Source organism: Aphelocoma coerulescens, chromosome 12, assembly GCF_041296385.1.
Source record: "Aphelocoma coerulescens isolate FSJ_1873_10779 chromosome 12, UR_Acoe_1.0, whole genome shotgun sequence".
Classification (NCBI taxonomy): Eukaryota; Metazoa; Chordata; class Aves; order Passeriformes; family Corvidae; genus Aphelocoma; species Aphelocoma coerulescens.
The window spans coordinates 10,467,172-10,491,221 of record NC_091026.1 but is presented as its reverse complement, the minus strand read 5'-3'; the positions used below and the strand labels follow the sequence as shown (position 1 = coordinate 10,491,221).

The 24,050-nt window shown below is 41.1% G+C and overlaps 1 protein-coding gene across 4 annotated transcripts in view; it reads right to left on the bottom strand.

The window, feature by feature from the left end:
• Nucleotides 1–24,050, bottom strand: part of CHCHD6 (coiled-coil-helix-coiled-coil-helix domain containing 6) — a 110,248-nt gene that overhangs the window by 34,414 nt on the left and 51,784 nt on the right. For all 4 annotated transcript variants that reach the window (XR_011154879.1, XR_011154881.1, XR_011154880.1 and 1 more), the window contains 2 exons: nt 18,445–18,515; nt 2,787–2,922 (listed from right to left, as the gene is read on the bottom strand). Coding sequence is in view for 1 of the 4 variants with exons in the window: in XM_069028411.1 (XP_068884512.1) it covers nt 2,787–2,922; nt 18,445–18,515 (207 nt within the window). In the remaining 3 variants the exon portion in view is untranslated. The remainder of the gene's footprint in view (nt 1–2,786; nt 2,923–18,444; nt 18,516–24,050) is intronic.

Here is a 24,050-nt window from a genome sequence, read left to right as displayed (position 1 = left end):
TATTTCTCTCTGTTGACTACAACAGATGGCCCAATAGCCAGAAAATATACAAAACAGGTAACAATAGCTATATCTCTACCATGCACTACAATAAAGTAACCTGTTCCAGGAAGAGGGGCTTTACAGGAAACCAGTAGAAAATAAATTTTAAAACTCATGGAGTGATTACCTGATCCATTTGTTCACGGGACAGAAATAACTGAGGGTGTACCTCAGCTCCTGGCTCAGAGATGTGCACAACAACAGGCAAAGGGAAATGGGCGTCCAAAGGAATTGTCTCAAACAACACAGGAAGGGGGAAGATGCAAAGAATTATTCTCATCCACTGTAAGCTGTAATTTTCAGTCTAGAAACCTAGAGCTTGCTTTCTCTGAGTCTAATGTATACCATGCCCTGGAGACACTTCTACCAGCCATCAAAAGGAACTTGCAGAGAACCAGATGCTTCATTAAAGAATATTCACCAAGCCTTATAAAATCTTTAGTAAAAAGCAGAAGAACAAATCACCAGCATGCAAGTGAGCTGAAGTCACACATCCAGCTTTGATTACATTTCCTCCTGCACTGGAAAACAAATTGTGGTTTTTTTTTTAAAAAAAAAAGGTAAAAAATACCCAAGAAATCAAGAGATTCTGGCCATTCTTTCCCACATTCCTCCGACCTGAATTTCCTGAATAAGGAATGCGTGAGACAAAGCCATTTGGTATAAGACGCTAATTTAAACTTAAAGAAAAATAACAGCTTAAAAAGGGGAAGGGAGGAGGGAGTTTTAATTCTACATGATAAAACAACAGCTTGTGATTGCTTCATGTATCTCAGGAGTCAGAAAAGTCAGTAAGAACAGTGAGGCAAATTGTCAGGGCTTGAGCTGTCCTGGGACAAAAGGAAACTACAGAAGACATATTGCCTTACAAAAGTTTTATCTAAATTTGTACTTACGGAACCCTCTAGTGCCTATCTCTAGCTACAAGGTGTTATTTACCTATTCCTTAGTCTCTCAAGCCCCTTCTTAAAACATAGCAAGATTTTCTGCCACATGGTCTTCATCCACAACAAATTAATGTCCTGTGCACTTCTCCTTCCAGGTAGCTTCTATTAACAGTGGGGAAGAAGTTCATTGAAGACTCTGGGAACAAAGACAACCCCCAGTTTTTGGCTTATAAAGAAAACCTACCAAAACCTCCACCAAATCCAAAAAAGATCCAAGTTATTAGGATCTTTCACTGCCCTCTGCTGTTACCAGTCATTTAGCTTCCAACTTACTCTTTAATAATGTTGAGCTGGGGCTCAGGGCTGGCAGCATCCCAGCCCCTTTCTCAGGCGGGTTGGAGCCACAGCTTGCAAATATGCTGAAGTTTAATGCAATCTGTCTTCTTTGGTAATCACATTCCGCCCGCACTGCATGCAATAAAGATGTATTGGTAAATGCATTTGCTAAAGATATACTCCACTGAAAAGGCTACAAGCCTGATTTAGAGGAGGCAAGGAGGATAACAGAGGCTGGCAATAGATGCACCAATGCTCTGCACACAGCAACCAGGGGCACAGATTGTGCAGCAGCAGCACAGGCACCACTTTACTTTAAAGCTGAGGAAGAAAAAGAAACCACATGTTTTGGGAGCTGGGGACTTTAGAGATATCAGAGAAAAGCCCTTTCCCTGGCAGCTTTAACCTTGCTGATTTGCAGACATACAAAGACCTTCTTTGTAAACAGGAAGGAAAAAAATTCCACTAGGACTAGCAACAACATTTGGTCTAATATATCCTGACAATTTTCCCATCTCCTTCTGTCGGGCTTCTTCTGGGAGCCGGCTGGCAGCTTGTTTCATGTTATACTTAAATCAGGCATACAGCTTCCCCTCACAATGCTAATGCAGAGAAAGACTGCTTCCATGGAATATCCACCTCTCCCCCACCTTGTGCTTTAGTAATCCCATGAGAGAAGTCTCGGTTTTCTATTACCATCCTTTCCCCCAAATCCACTTTACTATATTCTCAGCACCTTTTGGAGAATTTTCTACTGTCAAAAAAAAAAAAGGAAAAAACCAAAAAACAGAAAAGCCTGCCCTTGAGGGACACCTGACCCACTGAATTCTCACATGGCCCAGGACCATACCCTAGTTGTAATGTCCAAATACTTCATTTTCTTTTCCCCTTCACTTGTTTCAATAGCCAGAAATTCTTCCAAGGTACTGAGCAGCCACTGTCCTAAGGCATCAACAGAACCTACTGGGACTCTGCATCTCAGAAGGAAGAGCCGTAAGGCTTCCTGGCTTCCCACACAAGATGAACAGTTTTTAGGAATGTGCAATTTTCTTAACAGACAGCAGCTTTGCCCAGTACAGAACCTTTCCCCATGCAGCAATGAAAGGAAGCAAGACCTCCAACTGCAAAGTCCCATAACAGAAGGATGTTTAGAGACTGTTGAAAATGTTGCGGACATTGCCAAAATGGATTTACCCACTGTTTGCAGTATACAACATCCAAGAATGCAAAACTAGGGAAAATCATTGACTGACTTTGAAACCTGGAAGCATTGGTTCTACTGTTGTGGTGGCAGCTCAGTACAACAGGACCCACTGATGGGAATGAAGTGGGGACATACCACAGTGTGACTGAGTAATGTGGAATGAATGTGGGAAAATGGACCCCAAGGAAGATTTGTCTCCTAGGAAGATTGCAATTTCACTAACAGATACCACAGATCTCAAAAACATTTCTCAGAAGAAAACACCATGCAAAACAAGACAGCAAAGCCAGGCAGTACAACAGAGAAGCTTTTGTTACCTTCTGAGCTGCATTAACACAGCGCTGATATTCCTTCGCCAGTTCCGAGCATTTGAGCGCTTCACGTTTGTTTTCTTGGTAGCACTTCAGAATTTCAGACTGCAGGTTTGCACAGACAGGATCAGTGTTCCTCCTCCTGCAGGGAAAACAAGCACAGAATGATGTGTGAAGAGGAGTTTTCAACCACTTACTACCACTTTGCCAGTAACACACATACTAATTTTATGCTGGAGTCATGTAGTCCTAATAGAGAAACTGGTGGGAACAGCAATCACCAAAGTGGGTCAAATGACCAACAGTGTCTTTCAGTTGAAAAATCCAGGGTATTGAGCAGAAAGAAGGAACATGATCTTTCTCAGCTGGTCTGGAAGGCTGTTTTACCCTTATATAAAACATCATCTCTCCTCTGCAGTCAGGAGGAAAAAAAATCCCCAAGTCCAAGAGTTTCAATGATTTTCCCAACTCACACTGGAAATCTTTGGCAGAACTCAAGAATCCTGGCTGGGCCTGCACTAGATCTGTAACAGTCTGACAAGGAACTGAACAGACTTGTTGAATAAGCCACCCTGATCTATTGAATTCTCATCTATTTAAACACTACAAGAAATCCAGCATGGTTGGAAGCACTGCAATTCTCCTAGTGACTAGAAAAAAAAACAGAATAATAGCAAGACCAGATATCTGTTTCTTTGTATTTCTGCAGCAATTAGTACTCATACTCTGTAAATGGCATTGACAGCTACCCAAGAACAATTAAGGATGATGTTCTTTTACTCTAATGTGCATGTGTACATATGGCACATCATCAGCAACAGTACCAATAAAGGGGCAGGTCGTTGTAAAACAATCCCAGCAACAATGGCACAAACACAGTAACAACAGTGACATCAGCTGCACAGACAGGCAGACACAAATTGCAGGAATTCACAGCACCATGGCTATGGTATGTTTTACCAGAGAATAACAGAACATATGCTTAGGTGTAGCAATCCTCAGATGGCGTCTCCTAAACCATAAATCCATTTAATTCCTTGCTTTTCCTGCCCCAATATGCTTAGAGATCTGTGCCCAAATATCAAATACACCTCTTCCTTCCAAAGCACTTGATGCTACAGGCAGGCAATTATGCCACACTATGATGTATTCATTTCCACAGTAGCAACAGGTGCTCATTCAGCAAAAGGGCTTCATAGCAAGGCAGAGAGAGAGAAAACATGACCTATCCCTGGGCATGTCACAGTCTCTCAGGTGGAACAGATTTCTAAGAAACGGGAAATCTTAAACCAAGATCTTCTAAAAGCTTTTGGAGAGCTCAGATATGAGTTCCCAAATCATGCACATCTGTGTAAGGTGCTCAGGAAAGAAGCAGAAGGACCAAATGAACAATAATTTTGTCTTTTCCATATCAGTAACCTGGGTGCACTCTCAAAATAGTTTGGCTGAGATTTACTCTAATTAATACTTCAGCCCTCAGTCTTACTGCCAACATATATGGAAAGAGTAGGAATTTATCAGTATGACAGCCACACTCTACAACACTGAGATTTGGATCAGAAACCATCAAAGATGCTATACCGACTTCTTTTTCCACCTCTTTACTAATCTTACAGCTTTTAGAAGAAACTTATTCCATGCACAGTCTCTAAAGGCTAGTGTTCATTTCTAATTTCTATGTTATATAGCAAATCACCTTTAAAGCCTTGAAAATCCATATTCTAAAAAAAAAAAAAAAATCTTCAAATTTTGGGATAGAAAAGAACCCAGAGAGAGCTTCAGAAACTCATAATGTTGGCATTTTGCTTTGTCACTAACTTTAATATCACTCTAATCAAATCAGTGAGACTGTGGAAATGATACCAAACAATACCAGGTCAGGAAATACCACCAAATCCCTCAATTCATTGAAAAAGTTAAGACTTTTAAAATTAGGTTTTTTAAACTCAATGATGTTAAACTGAAGGGCATTTTGTAATTTTCGTACAGAAACCTGGAAGAGCTAAAAGGTACAGCATACCACAAACCACTTTGTATTCATCTGAGCTGAACAACACGGTATGAACATCTCAGAAATATTTAGAAATATGATTGAGGTTGTCATTGTCAGAAGTGAGAGCTACAGGAATTGTGCATTTTAGATCACTGTCCTTCCTATGGCAGAAGTCTCCACTGCCTAGAGTAAATATAAAGTTAGGACCCACCCGTGGGCTCAGACAGGGCTGCAAAGCTTGTGTCCCTCTTCCTTAGCTGACCCCTTGGTGCTCAGCCCACAGGGCTGTCTAAAAGCCACACAGTGGTGAGCAAGAAGCCACAAGAGAGAGTATTGTTGCCTAAAGCCTACCAGAGGCAGGGGATCAATCAGCACAGGCTGGTATGCATTGCTCAGCAAGTGTATAAATCAGCATTCCTACACACCACTTCCCACAACACAGGGAGGATTTATTTGGTACCGTGTACCCAAAATCATAACAAGATTATGCTCCTTTATTGCTTCAAAATAAAACCTCAACCTGTGGTTATGCATCAATTGCACCAGCTTCTCAAAACAGACTTAGATATGCTAATCAACAAATTGCAAAGTCAGTTTAGGTAATTATCAATGCAAGTTACTGCGGAGTCTGGGAGTACACAAGTTATCCATATCCAGCAGATTAGTTCTGGTACCCATCTGGACTGGGAAGAGGTATCTGAAGTGCTCTGGTGAACAGTTGCCTGAGGTGCTTTCTTCCTTACACAGCAAGCACAGCGCCTGCCCAGTCTGAATCAAAGGGATGCCACTCTCCTGCTCCCATTAAGTCTCAGCTTCAGGTTGCAGCATTTCCACACAGTGGGAACTGCAGCCCTACACACATACAATAGCTGCACCTCACAGGTGTCTGTCTTTCCTCGTACATACCTGAGACAAAAAGGAATTAAACAACCAGCATCCAACTACAAACACATCTGTAGAGTGCAATGACTGTGGATTGAGTTCCAAAGGAGGTGGACTTTCGTCAGCTATCTGCCTTCACCCTCAGTCCAGATCAAGGCTTTTGGCACTAACTAATCTTTAGAAAAATTCATCTTCTGGACACCCAACCACACTGCTCCTGATGTGTCGTTGTTTGAGGGGTTTTACCATTATTTCTCATATGAGAGGGAAGGAAAATGGTAGAGAAGGGATGAGGTTTGTATACACAGCTAACCAAAGACTTGTATGCCTTGACCTTTCTCCTAAAGTGGGTCACAGTTTAAAGCATAATATATCACCACCAAATGAGGTAGACAGTTGGCCTCTGTCTAAAATAAAATATGTTTCAACTGCTTCGACTACTATCAAAACAGGTGTAAGAGGCTCATTTACAGCAGCTAGGAAAAAGGCAGGAGAGAAGGGCTGGGCTGGGAAGCAATAGCACAATATCTGCAGACAGAAGTATGGAAGACAAGCTCTAACAATACCTTGGAAATAAATAAATGCAGGACATACAGAATATGAAAGATTAAACCAAAACACACACTCTCATCTATTTAAAGGAGGAGGAAAGGAGAAAGGATGACAGGTCGGAAAAAAGAAAAGATTAATTTAGAAATAAAACTCATTAGCAGTGCCTTCCCTATCACAGAGAGGAAAGAAACCTTTGCCTTGCTACTGTGCAGTGGGCAGGAAGGCTACATACACATGAAATCCATGATTTCAGAACTTCCTCTCCCCCTCCCATGGAGGGATTTAAATCAGGTCTTTGTCTGGAAAAGAACCGAGAGGTTTTCTTAAAATGAAACAAAGGGCATCCTTCTCCCTGCTATCCCTTGAGGTAAGACAGAATGAGCACAATCTTGCTGCATTTTGACACCGAGAGTTACCAAATCCTTTCTATCACTGCATATTCTCTTTATTTAATAAATGAAATCTCATCAACTTATCCTTCTTCTATTATCACTGCTGACATCAATCTGATAATATTGGCTTGGCGTGGAATCGTGCTATTATATGTCCTCTTGATATTTAATTTAAGAGAAACGTCTGCAGTAGGGTGAATATGTGAAGCAAGCTTTTTATTACTGGCAGCAGTAAGGACGCTGGGAGTGAATTAGACATTCATCTTAGTCAGGGCCAATCTAGTGGCTCAGAAGAGGTTTTCTCCTTAACCCTCTCCTAACTCTTCAATAGCGGCAGGTAACTGCTGCTTCAGTCAATAACTACATTCATTTGTCTGGGCAAATTCATTCCTACATGGATATAAACCCCATGAAGAAGTACAAAGTGCCTGGGAGGTTAAAGCAAGGTTCTTTGAGAATTTCTATCACAAGCACTGCACTAGTAGGAAATGTGCCGGCCTAAACGTCCATCAATTAATCAAGAAGCAACACAGTTTCCAAAGATAAATACCCAAACTCACTGCAAAAAGCAATTCAGGCTGTATCATCAGGATACAGACCCAGAGACAGAAGGTTTCAAACACAGCACAATGGCTCCTATTTAGGTGCTGCTGACAGGTTCTCTTTTTGAAAGAATTATGGACTCAGTATTGGAAAGCAAGGGAAAGCTGCAAGAGATCTGTGTATTTGCTGGTCCTTCCACCCAACTGAAAGATCAGACTACTCAAGCAGAGGTGCAACTTTAATGCTTTAGAACTTGGCAGCTCTTTAGACCAGCGCAAAATTAGTAACTCCACAGTGAATAGCACACCATCACTTGGCTTTACCAGGAAGAACAGCAATTCCAGATGGAGTTAAGAGCAAGATCTTCTTTTTACATTTTACTCTGGGAAACCATTCAAGCTGAACAAAAAACTCAAGACAGAAGCTGATGGTATCTAAACCCAGACACTTTGATACCCTGCTCAGAACATGATAACCAAAGACACGCAGGATCCCTCATACAAGCCAACTTAAAAGTAGCACACAGCTGCAAGCAGCAACCTAAATGGGGCAGCAACCTGGAATTTCTTGTGGGCTACAAAATCCAGTAACTGGATTAGCTGCTTTTTGCTGCATTATTAGACTAAAACCAGTGTCTGAACCAACTTGAGCAAACGACATTAGTCACCACTGTCACTACAGCACAGACAGCCCCAGACATCATCAATGAGATGCACAGGCAGCACTGCCAGCAAATCCCAGGGCACACAGCAGCAGTTTCTGCATGTTGGGAAGGAATCAGCCACGTCGTAGAGTTGGTTAGTATGTTTATATATCCAGGGTCCATTACACACGTCTCAGACTAAGCCCAGTGATGCTTTGGTCACATAAACGGGGTGTGCTGCCAGGCTGCACTGTACATATATAAAACTCAATAGGTGGTTAACTGACCTGTAAAACTGCATCCTCCCTTGGGTAGCAGTTGGCTCTGATGGCTTCTCTAACATGTCAGAAAAATGACTCCAGACAGATGCAATACACAGCACATAGAAAGGTTTCATTCTCTCTCATTATTGTATCCTTGACATTTACAGCAGAAAATTAAACACAATTGAAGCATTTCACTCACATATAACAAACTCATCAAGCACAGAACAAACAGGCAGGCAAGCTAACTTTCAGCATAGGCTGCAGGATGCTGCACTGTCACAAACCAAACACTGTGCCCTCACTACAAGCTATGGGATTCCATGATCCTGCACGTCAGCTTGATAACGTAGCTTGAATGAAAGAGGTAACAATCGTGTTGCAGCTGTTTGGCAGGAGAAATAAGAGATGGAAGAAGCTTAAAAGATTATCCAAATGCCTACTAAAAAATCAGTAATGTTTAAGCTACATAACCTAGCACAGTGTAAACAAACTGCATGTCTCATGAGCCTAAACTAACGTGATCAGGAAGGAAGTATTTCTGATCAGCCTCAAGTATTCAAAATACTGCTCATCAGACTTTGCCACTGATCCAGGTGGAATAGAAGGCTTGCAGAAGTAAGATACTGTTTAGAGCAAGAGGGGACAGACTAAAAGGTGAAACCTCGTGACAATTTTCACAAGAACAGGGGTGCTACCTCCAAATTTCAGCTGAAGCCACTGTACTCCTGTCTAAATCCTTCTCATATGCCTTGTCACACTGTCAGCAGCACACTCCTGCCCACCTGCAGTATTTCCCCTCTCTCTTTCTCCCCCTTGACAGCTGCATTTCAATAACAGGTCACCCGATTCTATTTTCCACACCTTGTTCATGGAGTGCCTAATGAATGAATATTTTAAAGTACTGTGAGCTTCTGGGTGACTCTGTGATCCTACAAAATTTGTCAATCAGGTACTTCCCAGTCTCAATTTCTGCTTTGACAGCTTGTTTGAAACTGCTACCAATTCCCCACTGTAGTTCATGCACTCACTGCACCTCTGCCCTTCCCAGGACAGATACAGATCACAGATACACAGAAGCAGGTCTGAAATTTTCCTCTGTGTAAGTAATTAGATTCTAGCACTGAGAACAAAAGTTACCACAAAAGTCCAAGTCTCAAGTGTCAGCCACTTGCTGTGTCACTGTACTGCATTCAGTAGAAACAGTCTGCCCAATCCATATTCCATTCACCAAACAACAACAACAACAAAAAAAAAAAAAAAACAAACCAAACCAAAAAAACCTCCAAACTCTAAAACATACAGATTCATGTCAAAAGTAACTAAAATCTAGCAGTTTTCTGTAACAACCTCTAATTTTGGAAATCAACAACTTCTTCATTTCAGTCATGAAATTGATGCAAAGAGATTGTGTGACCCATGCAATGCTGGTTCCAGCTCTCCATCTGACTTACTCCAGTGTATCACAAACTCCCCTGTCCTCCTACATGGTTTATCCTCACATACAAGTGGTCATTTCCCGTCTGACCAATGGGTCTCCTTGAAAGACTTTGACTTACACTTCACTGTGTTTTGTCAAGTGCAGTTTCAACCAAATTTGACTGGCTTCCTTAGACCCCATAAGCTGCAGGCACTGGGGTTGTGGTGGCGGGCTGTGGGTCTCTGGGGGAGCAGAAGGGCAGCAATATGCAAAAAACTGTACTAAACCATGTAAAATTAAATTATCCTTATCCTACTGAACCTGCAAATGCAATAACTAATCACCCCTATTAGCATTCTGCATGGCAGATGGCAAGTGGTTTAGAATAATGAGAGACTTCTCCCCACAAGTGGATAATTCCAATGTACATTTGGATGTAAATTCTTTACTGATTATGATGGTAGAACACTGAGCTATGAGAAACTGCCAGTTTGGAAGATGAAAGGAAAACTACTGCCTCTTCCTTCACTTGCCAAGAGATACAGAAGTTAACAGAACTGGATCTCCTGCCCACAAAGCCATGCACCATTTTTTCCCAAATATGCCAAGCTACTAAAAGTTGACTAGCAAAGATGAAGAGCCTAAAGTTAGCAGCAAAACGGTCTCTGGAAGCCAAGCAGGAATGAGTCAGAATCTTGTTGCTGGAAGGAGTTCTCTGAATCAGAAAGGAAGCTGGCTCAGCTCCCACAAGGCAGAAAAGCAATATAGCAAGCAATAACTGAATCTGAAAACAACACACAGCCCAACAAGTGACCCGAATAGGGATTTTCTTTCTTCAGATAAAAAACACAATCTAAAAACTGGTTAAGATCTCAGGTCAGGAAGGGAAGGCATGCAGTCTGTAGAAGATATGCAGCACAAGCCCTAAGAATATATGGGTTGTGACAGTGCTATAATGTTTGGGAATTAGTCAGGGAACTGTTGGTCTATTAAATACCTTCACAAAAAGTTTTCCGTTTTCTAAAGAAAGTAACTGAAGATGTGATATGCTGATTACATATAACCACAAGACATGAGGGACAGCAGGTTCAGTAAATTTCTCCTATGTGAGATGATCTTATAATAATGTCACACTGCAAATGAAATGTTCTTTTTTAAAAGAAAACCCTAACTACTCATTTGAACAGCAGTTACTTCTCTAAAATGCCCCTGAGCATTGCACTAGGTTCCTACAGTTTACTTCATGCTACACAAAGGGCTACCAGTGATGGACAAAAATATGAGTCCATTAATATATTCTGCACTGACAGAGTGGCATATCCTGCTAAAGATGCCAAAACAAATTTAGAGAGGAGATTGAAGCTGCCGGTGTTAAAGTTCAGGTGGGATCTGAAGCTAAACATTCACCTTATTAAAAATTCCCCTTCTGCCCACATTCTCTAATCTTCAAAACCACAGTGCCCCCTTTCACCAAGCTGTGCAATTCTGAGCACTGACTAAGCAAAGATCCCCATTAAGAAGCTACTTATCCCTCAGAGAACATCAGTAATGGTGCTTTCAAAGCAAACACACAGAAAAAGTCTTCAAAGTCTGGTTTTGGGGTGAGGTCGGGGGTTTTTGTTTGCCTGTTTTTGTTTATAAGTAAATACTGTAAATTCAAGAAGTCCTCAGAAAACTGAAAAAATCCTTACAGAAAACAATTTAGATAACATGGTTCTAAGTCTGGAGAAGAGCAGGTGAAACGTCTCAGGTGAAGCAAGTCTGTGCCTACTGAGGCTGCTCCAGTGTGCTGCTGGTGGCTCCTGCAGTCAGCACAACACTGACCAGTTCTCTCCAAGGAAACAATATTCATCCCTGAACAAGTGCTCCTGCCTTCCAAATGCCATTTTTTTTGGGTCAAATTAGTTTGAATTGTGGTTGGTAGGGTATGTATATGTCCCAGACATGCAAGCAAGAGACGCTGCCAGGACTAACAAGAAAAATACAAGTATAGAAAGAACCAAACCCAGCAGGGTTCTCTCACAATAAGCTGAATATCCTATAGCCTAGAAACCCGTTTTATCAGAGTAACTTCATGAACAGTCAAAATCACACCAAATAAATAAATAGTAAAATAAAGTCATTGAAGCCTGATTTGATGGCAGAGATGGTTTTTCTCTTCTTCTATAAGGAGAAAAGGACTTCAACCTCTCATCAGCTCAGCATATACCACCAACTTCCTCTGTGCAGATGAATCACCATGATGCAAGGTGTCCACAGCAGTCCTACAACAGTCCTTATTTCCTCAGAAGACAAAAATATAGAAGCTCTGACCTACAAAAGAAACTATTTCCTCGAATTTCCCCCACTGGTACTTGCCTTTGGTGTCTTCTACCATCCCTCCCTCACTCCAGGAGGAGTCTCTGACTCAACAGTAAGGACACAGCGTGTATAATCCAGAATCAGGAGTACAATTACTGTTCAAAATAGCAACACTGCCCTTGAAATCAGTTGCAACTGAATTAATGACCAGATTGTTAGTGTGTTACCTCAACTTTGCCTTAGGCTGCTAATTAGCAAACAAGTCATTAATTTGCTGGTAACAAGTGGTTTCTCAGGCATTATTGCTTCTGACATCTTTAATTTGCCACTCTTTCTGGAAAGCTTCCCCAGACAGCTTTAACCTCAGTCCTTTGCAGATCAACCCTATGCCCTTACCACCAACACACTACAGCACACACAAGTTGAAGACAGAGGCAGAAAAACACAGCAGGAATAGGCTAAGCTGGGTCATTAATTAATATTCATGATACCTTTCCCAACTCAAGCCAAGGGGAGGGAGGGGAAGACCAAAGGCACAAAAAGTTCTGGATTTTAGTGTGGATCTGCCATTATTTGTAAATACACACTAAAATACTATGAAACCTGGAGAAACCTTGCTTCCACCATAGTACACATTGGAATATGCAATTCCCAATGTGAGGGCATAGATCTGCTTTTATTTTCATTGTATTCTCCACGATAAAGAGCTGTGAACTGAAATATTTCATGTCCTCTGATGCACAAAGTATGACTGAGGTTTGTTTTAACAGCTGCACAAATATCCACGCTTTTGAAAACAATCTGGATTTGGCCTGCCAACAAATCCTGATCTAAGGGCTTTATAAAGGCAACATTACCACAGAAAACAAGTGCTTTCCATGTAAAAAAATCGAGAGCAACAGAAACATCCCTAACAGACTACATGGAGTCTTTGGCACCTCTTCCTTTGCTATTCCAATCCTTGCTATTCAGATCTTGTTTTATAAATGCCCAAGTTCTACCAACGTATTGGTGAAGAAATGCTCCTGCAATTTTGAAGAGACACCAGTTATTCAGTGCTAACAGAACTGCAATCTCAGTTCATTGGACTAATTTATCAGCCATCTCTCATCACGCATGAGAGGAAACACAATGCTGTGAACATTAGATCGGAACATCATTTTACTAACTGGGCAAAACAAAAATCTTATTTAGAAGCAGCATCTTAGTAATCCCCAAGAACTGAACTTCAGAAATGGATGGCTTGGATGAAGCACAGAACCTAATAAAAATTTTCAAGTTTTAAAATTTGGTTCAAAAAAGAATAATCTGGCCCAATTGGAAAATTTATGCAAATCCACTGCACATATTCAACTTCTATCTCCACATACCATATTCCTAAAGCAGTAGGGGAATGTATGTTGCTAGGAAATCAATGCACTGGTACAAGTAGTTGTTCAACAATAGGTCTTCCAGAATTCATAAGGAAAATGTTTACATGCTAAGGGAACGAATGAAAAACTTTGTGAAGCAGAACTGAAAATAATCAGAAACTTTTTCTTTCAGTAAAATGCACACCATGTAAAATGACACAAATTCAAAATTCACTCATATAGTTTTACCCTCTTCTGAAATAACTTTGAGGAAACTCATGCATTATAATCTCTTAGAGAATATTTCAATTTCCTACTAAGAGCAACTTTATAAAAGTGAGAAACAGAAAAGCTTTGACTAATAACCCATCTCTTTATTTAAAGATTATGAAACAGACTTAGTGCAGACAGAGAAGGAACAACTAGCATAAACCAAGCGCCAAGGGAAGAACAGGACTGGGACGGAGTCAAATCATTTTGGTGAAGGTATCATCATTGCAGAGCACAAAAGCACTATGCTGAGGTAAAGCCATGGATGAGCTTTCAGCAATAATCAATCTCTTATTCCTGAAAACTCTTAAATCCCTATTGGAGAGGCTCTTAATTTCAACACTAAATTAATCATTTATCTAATCTAATGATAGGAGAAATCCCAGAGCAATTTTGTTTGAAAACTGTGATGTCTTTACCTTTCTCCTTTGGCTTCACAACTGTCCATATAATAACTGTTTCAGACCTGTGTCTCCTGGGCACAGTCCTCTGTTGAAACACCCAAGGCCTCACAGTAGACTTCCAGATTAACAAACTCAAGTATCATCACATAACTAATTTATAAACTTTCCAGATCTACATAAACAAACAAAACAGGTAGTTTCTCTAGGTTCCAGTTAATCTTGCCATTCTAACTACGGGGCCATCAGCCTCATAAAATCTTGTGCAATTCAATAAAACCTTCATTTCCATGAGTACTGAAAGCAAGCCATAAATTCCGTGTTCCTAGCAGACAATCCATTCATGAACTTTCTTCCCCTACCCTCACTGAGTCAGTGTGGTTTCCTACTCCATGTTCAGCCAGGAGGATACTTAACTGCTTGCTGGTTTCTCTAACATAATCACCTTAAACACTCATGTCCATTAAGTTTAAAGATCCTAGGACCATTAAATGAAACTCTTACATAGTAAGTCCCATATGGAGCAAATCTCTTCGGCAGTTTCTCCATTAGAAAGCTGCCTTGGATTCAAGGCTGATCTCCACCAGGATAAGATGCTGACCTTCTTTATGCACTCCTTGATAACAGCACAAAGCAATGCAGTCCTCTCAGCACAACATGCAAAGCAACAGAGTCATCAGTAAGCAACTTCAGAAACAGTTCTGAAAACTGCAGGGAGATCTCAGAGAGAAACACAGCTTCAGAACAATTTTTTCTTTTAACAGCTTCCTAATCCCCTCACCTGACTCCTGCAGCTTTACCTTTTAGAGTCACACCCCCACCCAGGCCAACTCTTGCATCCAAAATGAACAACCACAAAAATAAATAAATAAATAAATAAATAAATAAACAAAAAGTGATAAGACAACCTTCACAAAAGAAAATAAATCACTCAAAAAAAAAACCAAACCAAAAAAACCAAACCAGCATTTTGAGCATAAATCTAGAGTGCTGCACTAAGCCATAACCTCTTTACTGATGGTTTTTTCCTTTCCCTTAACAGATTCAGGGACTGTAATAACATTTAATCCTCAGAAGCTAATCTAAATGTAACACTCAAAAGAAGACAAAGACAACGCAACAGAAAAAAAATTTGGCCACTGCCTTTTGGGAGTGCTGCTTTATCCCTGGAGCGAGCGCATTAATAGAGCTTGGAATGAAATGCCATTTTATTCTCTGTAGCAGGGAGGGGATTAGCAAGTTGTCTTCTCTAAACCCAGTCTGAGTCATGGCTCTATGAACACTGAGAAAAGGATGTGGAACGAAGGGAAGGGCGGGGAGCACTGGCTTTTTATTTACATGCTGCTTCCTTTGTGGGTGGTTACTGATGTGCACAGTTCGCTAAACAGGGAAAGAAAGGGGGGGAAGTTCTAGGTCCCCTGACTTTAATTCTGTTGGTTAACAAAAGAGAAAAATAATAATGCACCAATTATAACAACATAGTTGAGACAACATGTCCGTGGCAACTGTCCAATTCACCACAGCATGCAAGCAACAAGGGCAAGTTGCTTAAGGTGCTGAAAGCTGTGCTCAGTGGTATCTTGTTGCTAGGATCTTTTTCCTGGGAGGAAATAAAACAGGTTGGACAGAGCCCAGAACAAAGGAGAAGGAGACAGTCTGATAGGAGGTATGTGGAGAAGGGAGCAGGCTGGCTTCAGATGAAGAGATGAGGAACAAAGTCCACTGCGCAAGTCAGGCCATGCAGGCGTGAAGCCTTGAAGTGGAAACAAGAGCTAATGACTGTGTCAGTGATTTAACACAAAGCTCAGCACTAAGTACTTCACTTCTGTTTTTCTACAAAGGCAGATAGGAAGGTTTACTTGCCTACCTCGCAGGCATGCTGTGAAGGGTCACTGGTGGAAAGGTGTACAATATTCCTAAATCCTGCAATGCTTGACAATCACTAAGGAGAGGAAACAGGCCATGGAACACTAGACCACTTGTGCAGAGCTGTTAAGCGTTGACAGCAGAATTAAAAAAGTCATTAAATGCCAAGAAGACACTGGGGTTTTGTTTCAGATATTTCTTCTCTTTGCTTTGACATGGACTCTGAAAAACAGAGCACTCACTGTGGAAAGAGCCCCAGCCCTGCTGATACACAGTGGCAGAGGAGAACAGATACAGGGGAGATTGGTCTCACAAGGCACAAGTGCCAGGGGCAGGTCTTCACAGTGTAACAGGAATAACAGAAGCTAAGGAAGAGATGCTATGTTGAAGGATATGGACTCTCTGCAGATAGAGAAAGTGCCACTCCTGGCTTCCTTTCCTTAAGGAGATATCACAGTCCAGCACTGGAAACAGGCAGACCTGTACTTCATTCATACTTTGGCTATATTCCATTTCACATAATTTTGCAGGAGTGTCAGTTTATTCCTGTGAACCAAAGAACCAGATCTGCATAAATCAGTCTAACCTATCCTTAGCACTTACTGTGCTTGTATGTCTAATATGAAAGTGCGAAACAGGATGAGCAAACTCTTCCTTCCACTGATGTCACAGGATCTTTTAAGTTATCACCATAAACAGGCTGTAGAAAGACTTGAATGTAAGATGCCTAAGAAGAGAACCTCACAACACACAGACTTCACGTCCTACCAATTAAGCATGGATGCCAGAGTAGGAAGGAACCTTCCTCTGACTGTCCCAGCCATATCATGATCCAGGTGTGAGGCACACAAACTCTTCAGGGGTGTTTGTACAGCATGTTGTACACAAAGCAATGAACTGAAAAGGGTCACTGCATGCTGCTGGAAGAGACACACTGCAGACTGATGGGGGAAAGCAATGGCTCTTCCTGCATGTACAATTATCAAAGGGCATTATCACTCCCAGATCATAAACTCCAATGCTCAGCTCAGTGCAATCCTGGCTACTGCTGGCAATTTCTACAGTAAAAAAATAGAATGCATGATGTTCACCTTCACCCTCAGTTTCATTCATGCCACTCATCTTGTCCATTTTCAAGACACCCCCAGCCCTGTTATCTTTTCACACAAAATTCATATTAGGGCAGGTGTCCCTTTTTGCTGCAAAGAAGACAGCCCAAGGAATACATCCCTTTATAATGGCTCAAGTTCATATTGCCATCAAATAGAAGAGCATTGTACAATAAGGCCAGAAGCCAGGGACTGTTAGATGATAAAGGCTCAAAGAAAAGGGGAAGAAACCCTTAAGAGACCATAAGCATTCATCACTCTCTGAATCTTGAAAGAAAGAATTCATTAGCATTTATGTTGGTCTCTGGCACTAACCTTTGTAAGAAATGGCTGCATTCCTGAGTTTCCTACATTACCAGTCTTCATCTCCACAAGAAATAGAACAGATCAAAGGAAATGGAAACATCAGGAACCAACCTTCAGACTACCATAAAAAATATGGTAGTTACAGTCTGTAAGAGTAAGTGAAGAACATAATCCCAGGTCCCAGTTGCTTCTTTCACCAAGTCACAAGGATAAAACTCCACTACACAAGTTCACAACAATTGATCACACATTTGCAGAAGCAAATCCAAGAAAAGATTCAATTGATCAAAGTATCAGAACATTATGTCCTATGAATTTTTAAAATTTTATTTAAAAAGAGAATTTAGAATTCTGCTATGGAAAACAGTATGGAAATGCAAGCAATGTGTTAGCTGCCTTATTTTGGCTTCTTTAGCAACTTATTGCTTGATTGTCCAAACAAAAATGCGAAATTACAACAGGTTATGTGACGCTTTGGCAGTCAAACATAATTTTAAATAAAGACAGCACAATATACTGCACACCCCCCTAATATATTCATCACTACTATATTATCTATTTATGCAATTAAGTATTGTAGAGTCTGGATTAGACCCAACCGGACTACATATGCTGCTACTCCAGTTTATTGCATGTTGGCCAACTGTTTACCCAACTGAGATCCAAGTGCTGCTCTTGACAGTGTAATTGCTTTAGCCTCATTAATATTAAAGAATTATAGAAAATATTTTTTCTTGGGCAGCTGTTAGTGCAAGTGGAACAATAAGTTATATAACACTACTGGCAAATACAAATTTAGACACTATATATGCTCATGGTAAAAAGACAACATTAAAGGTCCACTTATTGTGCTAAGGCCAACTAAAAAGACCAGAAAAATCGTTGCACCCATTCTACGAAAGCATTAATGAAAATTACAACTCTAATTTGAAACTGAAAGGGATGAGATTTAGAATGTTTAGCTTTTTTTTTCCCTGGACAATGAAAACTTTAGAACTGGCACCGTTTTTCCTACTTTCATGCACCAGCCCAATGCTGCAGCGTGTAGGTTAAATGCACTGGGTCAAAGTTGGAACAGATTAAACATGTTCCATTGCTATTTTGAAAACCCTAGTAAATATTCCTATTTAATATTAACTTTTTAAGTCCCTCTCTTCTCCCTCACCCTTCCTCACAAGATCTATCAGCTTCACACTAAACTCTGTCAAGCTTGGCACAGAAAGAGAGGATGCCAGCTTACACCTGCTCAGCCCCCTCAGTACCTGACAGGAGGTAACTTCACACTCTGTTTGCAGGAACATCCAGAAGCTACACACAAAATGTTATGAAATGCAACTGGAACTGCTGAAAAGAACAAAAAGGGCTCCTCACTTTATCCGCTCCTCTGCCTTGGTGGCTGCCTCCTGGTACTGCTCGGATGTCAGCTTGTAGATCTCTGCATTCTGAAACAAAGAATAGAATGCTCAGCTCTAAAAATTAAAGGCGTCTCAGATCTTATCTTGTCACAAAGTCATCTTCTATAATTAATAACAATTTCCAACAACAAACAGAATATTCAGTTCAAAGAACACCAGAAATGCTTAAGAGTCAATTTTATTTTCAGCAAAATGCATCAAGGCCACAACACATCCTTCATTCCAAGCTTCACCTTTGTGAAGGGAAAGAGGGGGAAAAGGTCGCTACCAACCACTCATGAGTTTTGATTATTCCATGCAACCACAAAAACAAGGTGTTTCCAGCACAGAGTTATTTTCAGTTTGGTCGTGTTTTTGTTCTCTTCTATCATTAATTGCAGTGAAGGATCTTGTAAGTTACTGACATGCAAGTATCAAAATTGGCTGCTAGCACTGGAAAATCCATTTTACATTTCAGTGCTTCTACTTATGTTACTTATTCTTTAAAAGAAAATTATGCAGCCTGTTTCCCTTTTAACAACATAGGGAGGCGTATCAGGTATCAGTTAAGGCGCTGCCAAACAGCGTCTTGAGTGTCTTGCTGCAGGGCTTAAGAGGTTTGCATTAAATTCTCCTGAACTTGCACAGAAAGAGTTTTCGCTCAAAACTGCTCAGTCGCTAAATGTGGAGGATGAATTCCTCCTCTGGCTGCACTGAGGAGCCTCCCAGGCACAATCAGCAGGAGGCAATGGCTGCACTTCCCCAGCGACTGCACTACAAGGTCTTGTGTTGCTAAAGCGCTGATAAAGCGGCTTTAGGCAAAGCTGCTGGACTCCATTGGCAACTGCCTCGCTCAGAGCTCATCTGCAAGGCTCTTACTCTGAAAAGGCACAAGCAGAAAATATGCAATAATCAATCAGAAAAAGTGACAAAATGGTATTGAAAGCGAGGACAGCTATTCATTTAGGGCCAGTTCGAGCTGCTATCTCGTCTCTCCCCAAATTTGGTCATTTTATATAGAATACTATTCTTGCCCTTCTTCATTTATTTTCCCATAAATGCAGCTGTGGTCCTGCACATGATGAGCCGACACATACTGTTCAGTGGTTGGAAAAAGGAAAGGACAGATATAACTCAAGTTCTATTAGTGGTTCTGCCACTTGTGCAATCTTGGGCAAGTCACCATTTTCCATCTGCAAGTGAGGGATAACAGCTGCCTGTATCTCTGAAGTTGTGTGAAGCTCAGCTAATTGGAAGGTTTATAAAGGTTTTCAGAGCCTGGGCTTCAAGGTGCTATATTTAAGCGTTTTATCTCTGGTGCCTGAATTTATGTTACATACCAAAAAAAACACAGAACAGATTTTGCTTTTTCAAACTTTGACCTAAGAGACAGATTTAAACTGAGAAATCATGGAGGACTAGACACTTCAAAATGCATTTTACCGGCAAATTATCATTAATGTTTTTGTTTACTTACTTGTTACAGAGTGGTCAAACTTCAACGCTATTAAATCAATTTTTCTCCTTCCTATATTGAAAAGTTCAGCTTTTAATGGTGCCTTTTTCTCTGGCCTGTAAACAGACCTCATGACTTACAGCTCCCTGCTGTTACTTATTCACACATGAAACCAAAAGACCTGTGCTTCATTAATTAGATTTGCCATTAAAAATTAAATAATGTGAATAAGTAGATGTAAGCGTTATCTCCATTGGGCTTCAAAGGTCTCACCATTTCTCCAATTACTACCCAAGCAATTTTCATATTTCATACTGTCTGATTTCTCAAAGGGACTAGATCTGAGAGATCAAAATGAGAGAAACTGGGGAAAAGAGAAAGCAAGGTAGCAAAATTAAACATTTTTCAGGCAATAGGAAGTAGCCCCATCAGATAGTATTAGCCTGCAGCACTCTGCCATGAAACAGCAGCGGGAGAGGAAAACAGGAACAAATATGCTGTATGTGAGACCCAGCATGAGGTCGTGTTTAACCCACCTAAAGAAAGGAACAATAGCCAGCAGAATCACTTGCTGGATGTATTGTCGATTAAAGTGGTTGTGGCACAACCTTACCCAGTTTATTAGAGAGAGTTCAGCTGCCCAGCACTTCGGTCAGACTCGTCTTCAACAACATCAGCTACGGACACGGACAAAAATAGCTGGGAAAGGAACCCAGGCTTTAGTTCTGGATTCTGAAGCTGGTAAAAGCAGGCAAGCAAGAGCCTGAACAGAGAGGCAACAACCTCAGTGAGGGAAAGGAGGAAAGACTTGGCCTCAAAGCAACCACCAGGCACACAAAAAAACACACAAAGATTGAGAAGAGGCACAGAACACCTTCAACCTGCAGATAAAGCTGCTGAGTTTTAAAAATGAACAGGAAACATCTTTGCATGCGATCCAACTGAGCCTCTTGCTGTTGGTTCAGACCTCATATTTCTAATGCTATGAATCAGTACCTTTAAATGCTTCCCCAAGTAATAAAAATCGGGGAGCTACCATTTAAATCTGAGTTTGTTCAACAAGCAGACTTTTCAAATATGTTTTCCTTGGCCTTTAGACCCTTTCCAACCTTGGGAAAGTGACATTCCGTTTTGTCCTAAACACTAAATGAGCAACAAATGGGCTAAATGGGCAAGAGAAGGGCCTTTCAGCATGGGCACAGCCACAGCAGGTTCTGTGATCTGGGGCTTTACTAACAGAGAATAATTTTCCAAATATTCTTGTCTATACTACTTCAGACACAAGATCTGCTTCATTTTCAGCAGTGTACCCACCATGCTATGGCAGGCAAGAACGTTCCAGTGGCCTAAAACATTCCAGGGATTTATGCCATGGTTGCGAACGACGAGCTAAGCCAGGAACCACCTGAGCACTTCCTCCAACTTCAGCGGGGTCACCTTCACACAAGGGCTATTCAGCAGGATCAAGGTGTGGTATTTGCACTTGAAACAAAGTTTGAGCTGCCTATAGTCTCAGTGAAGACCTTAATCTTCATAAAACGATATTCAGTGGTACAGTAAAAGAGAGAACATTCCACACAGAATTACAAGACATGAACGCTGCTTTTAATTTACTTTCACAATATTTGATGCTTGAGATAAAATGGCAGCTCACAAAGAAAAAGTTGAACATAAGACCTCAACTATTATTAAATAAAGCTCCTGGCAGTCTTAGTTGCAGAAATAAGTTTAAAAACATGACCAAAGTACACCGTAAGGGCTCAAATAACAAAAGACACAGAAAGAATGAATGAACCACCTAAAATGTTTCACTTCTCTCAATAAAGCTGAGCCTTAGGGGAGTCAACTTCAAAACATCAGAGCTTTGTCATATGGGGAGATAGCTCTCCAGAGAGGACAAACAAACTAAGCAAAGAAATGCTAGTTTGAAAGATTTTTCCCTGCTATTAAATGATGGTTCGTAGCAAATAATAAAAACACCAAGAAGTTGTAAAAATACATAACCAGAGCCTAAAGTGCAACAGAACCACTTTACCCTGCTGTTTTTCTACAACAGATTTGCTGCTATACCCTTGCTCTCCACTCTTCCGAAACACCCTTGTGCTAAAAATTCCCTTCCAAAGGGAATCAATTTTAAAACTTAGAGCTAAATTTGGACTAATTTTAATTCAGCATTCCTCCTTGGCTGCAAACATGCAGAGAAACTCCAACACTCACACTACTACACCTCACCACACTGCCCAGGCCCTTTCCAGAACATACAGCAAAGAAAGTAAGAAAACATTATAGCACAAGACTGAGCTCTCAGGGTTATTTCAGGAGGGAAAGTAATTGAAACATAAAGAGAAACCCTGCCAGCTCATTCTCACACTGACATTAAACCACATTCCTTACAACTTCAGTGAAACATGTGCTACTTGTGGTAACATGTAAAACAGAAAATTGAGGAAAACAAGCATGAGGAACTGGAAATTAATCAGATTTTAGGTGAAATTATTTGTGAACATCAAGCTGCAGCATTAAAAACCTGATACTGGGACAAAGATTTCTTCGTCAGGTTCAGTCCAGGTCAGTAGATCAGAAGGTGTCTTGATTTAAAACCAACAAATCCAACCACCATCACCACAGCTATCTTGAGGTATTTTGACACCCCAGAGTATAGAAGCTTGTCAGTGGTCACAGTGTTTAGAGATACAAAGAGGATTAACAGCTGTTGAAATGCTGCCAGCCTAGATGAATGCCAGTGATAGCTCTGATGAAATGGAGCAGGGCAGCAGAGGCCTTGACAAATGCTGCAGACGACAGCCGGGGGATTAGATGGCACAATCTGCCTCGCACCTGACAGACGTGTTGCTTCGATCCCTTCTCCTGACATCCACGCTCACCAACTTCCAGCAAAATGCTCTTTGCAAGCCCCTCTCAAATCCAAAAGAGCACAAGAGGCAGTGCTGTGAGAGGGGCAATACATGCCGTGGCATTGCAAATTTGTGAGAGAAACAGGTAAGGAAAGCAAAGATTACTTCTTACAAATCAAATGTCAGCTGGGAGACATTCAAATTCCTCCTTCCAGCTGCTTCTGAAGCCAGAAATAAGACCTCACACCATCCTGAGAAGCAGCACAACTGTGGCCTGCCTGCACACTCTTGGGGACAGACAACACACGCATGCCCTGGATGCAGCTGTTGCCATGAGGAACTCCGGGAAGCTACAGAGAAACATCGGTCAGTGCCAGCTTTGGGAGCCACCTTTGCTCCCAGCAGTGCCTCAGGGAAGCAAAGGTGCACCCAGGTTCCTCACACCTCACCGGGTCCTGGGTCACACGCACTGTAGATCAGGCTGCTCATTCTCACCACTCAGAAGTCTCAGGCAAATGGCTCCTAACAGATTTGAAAAATTACCCCACGTACCTGCATCCCTCCCACAGGTACAGAGGCAGATGAGCCGAACCAATCTGGTCACTGGATGACCCTACAGATGTGTTAAAATCAACTCACACAATCAATCACTGCTATCAGCTTTGGTCCAAAACAGGGAGTTTGGGAATTTCAGAATATGCTGCAAGAAATCATCTCTTCACCTCCTGAGCTCGCTCCTCTGAATTCCTGCTCAGCCCATTTGCTGGTATCAGCCAGCAGTTAGCTCAAAGAGATCATAGACATTTCCTCCTTCCCATCAAGTGCACATACAAATAAAAGCCAATTAACAAGGAAGAGAAACATGCCTATAGAGCATATCACTAGAGCACAGAAGTTAAGGGTTAAACTGCTTTTTTGAAAATTCATATGCTTTTTTTCTCAAAAGGTAACAGAGAAAAGATGCAAGGAACTACAAACAGCTTGCTGATACAGAAAAAAAAGATTTTTTTCAGCCAAAGCCAACTTCTAAACACAGCTCTGTTGTTTGCTGTTCATGTGTGGGTTCATCTACTCCTCCCGCTGAGACCAATAATGAAATGAGAGCATTGAATTTGTGTCATTCTATTCTTTCCTTCGGCAATAAGCTGTGAGATCATAAATTTTGGATTAAGATTCAGAGAAAGCATAAAGAGAGTAGTGTCCACAGTAAGAACACAGGCAAGTTAAACTAGTCAGGAGCAGAAGTACATTCCTCTTTGAACAGATCTTCTC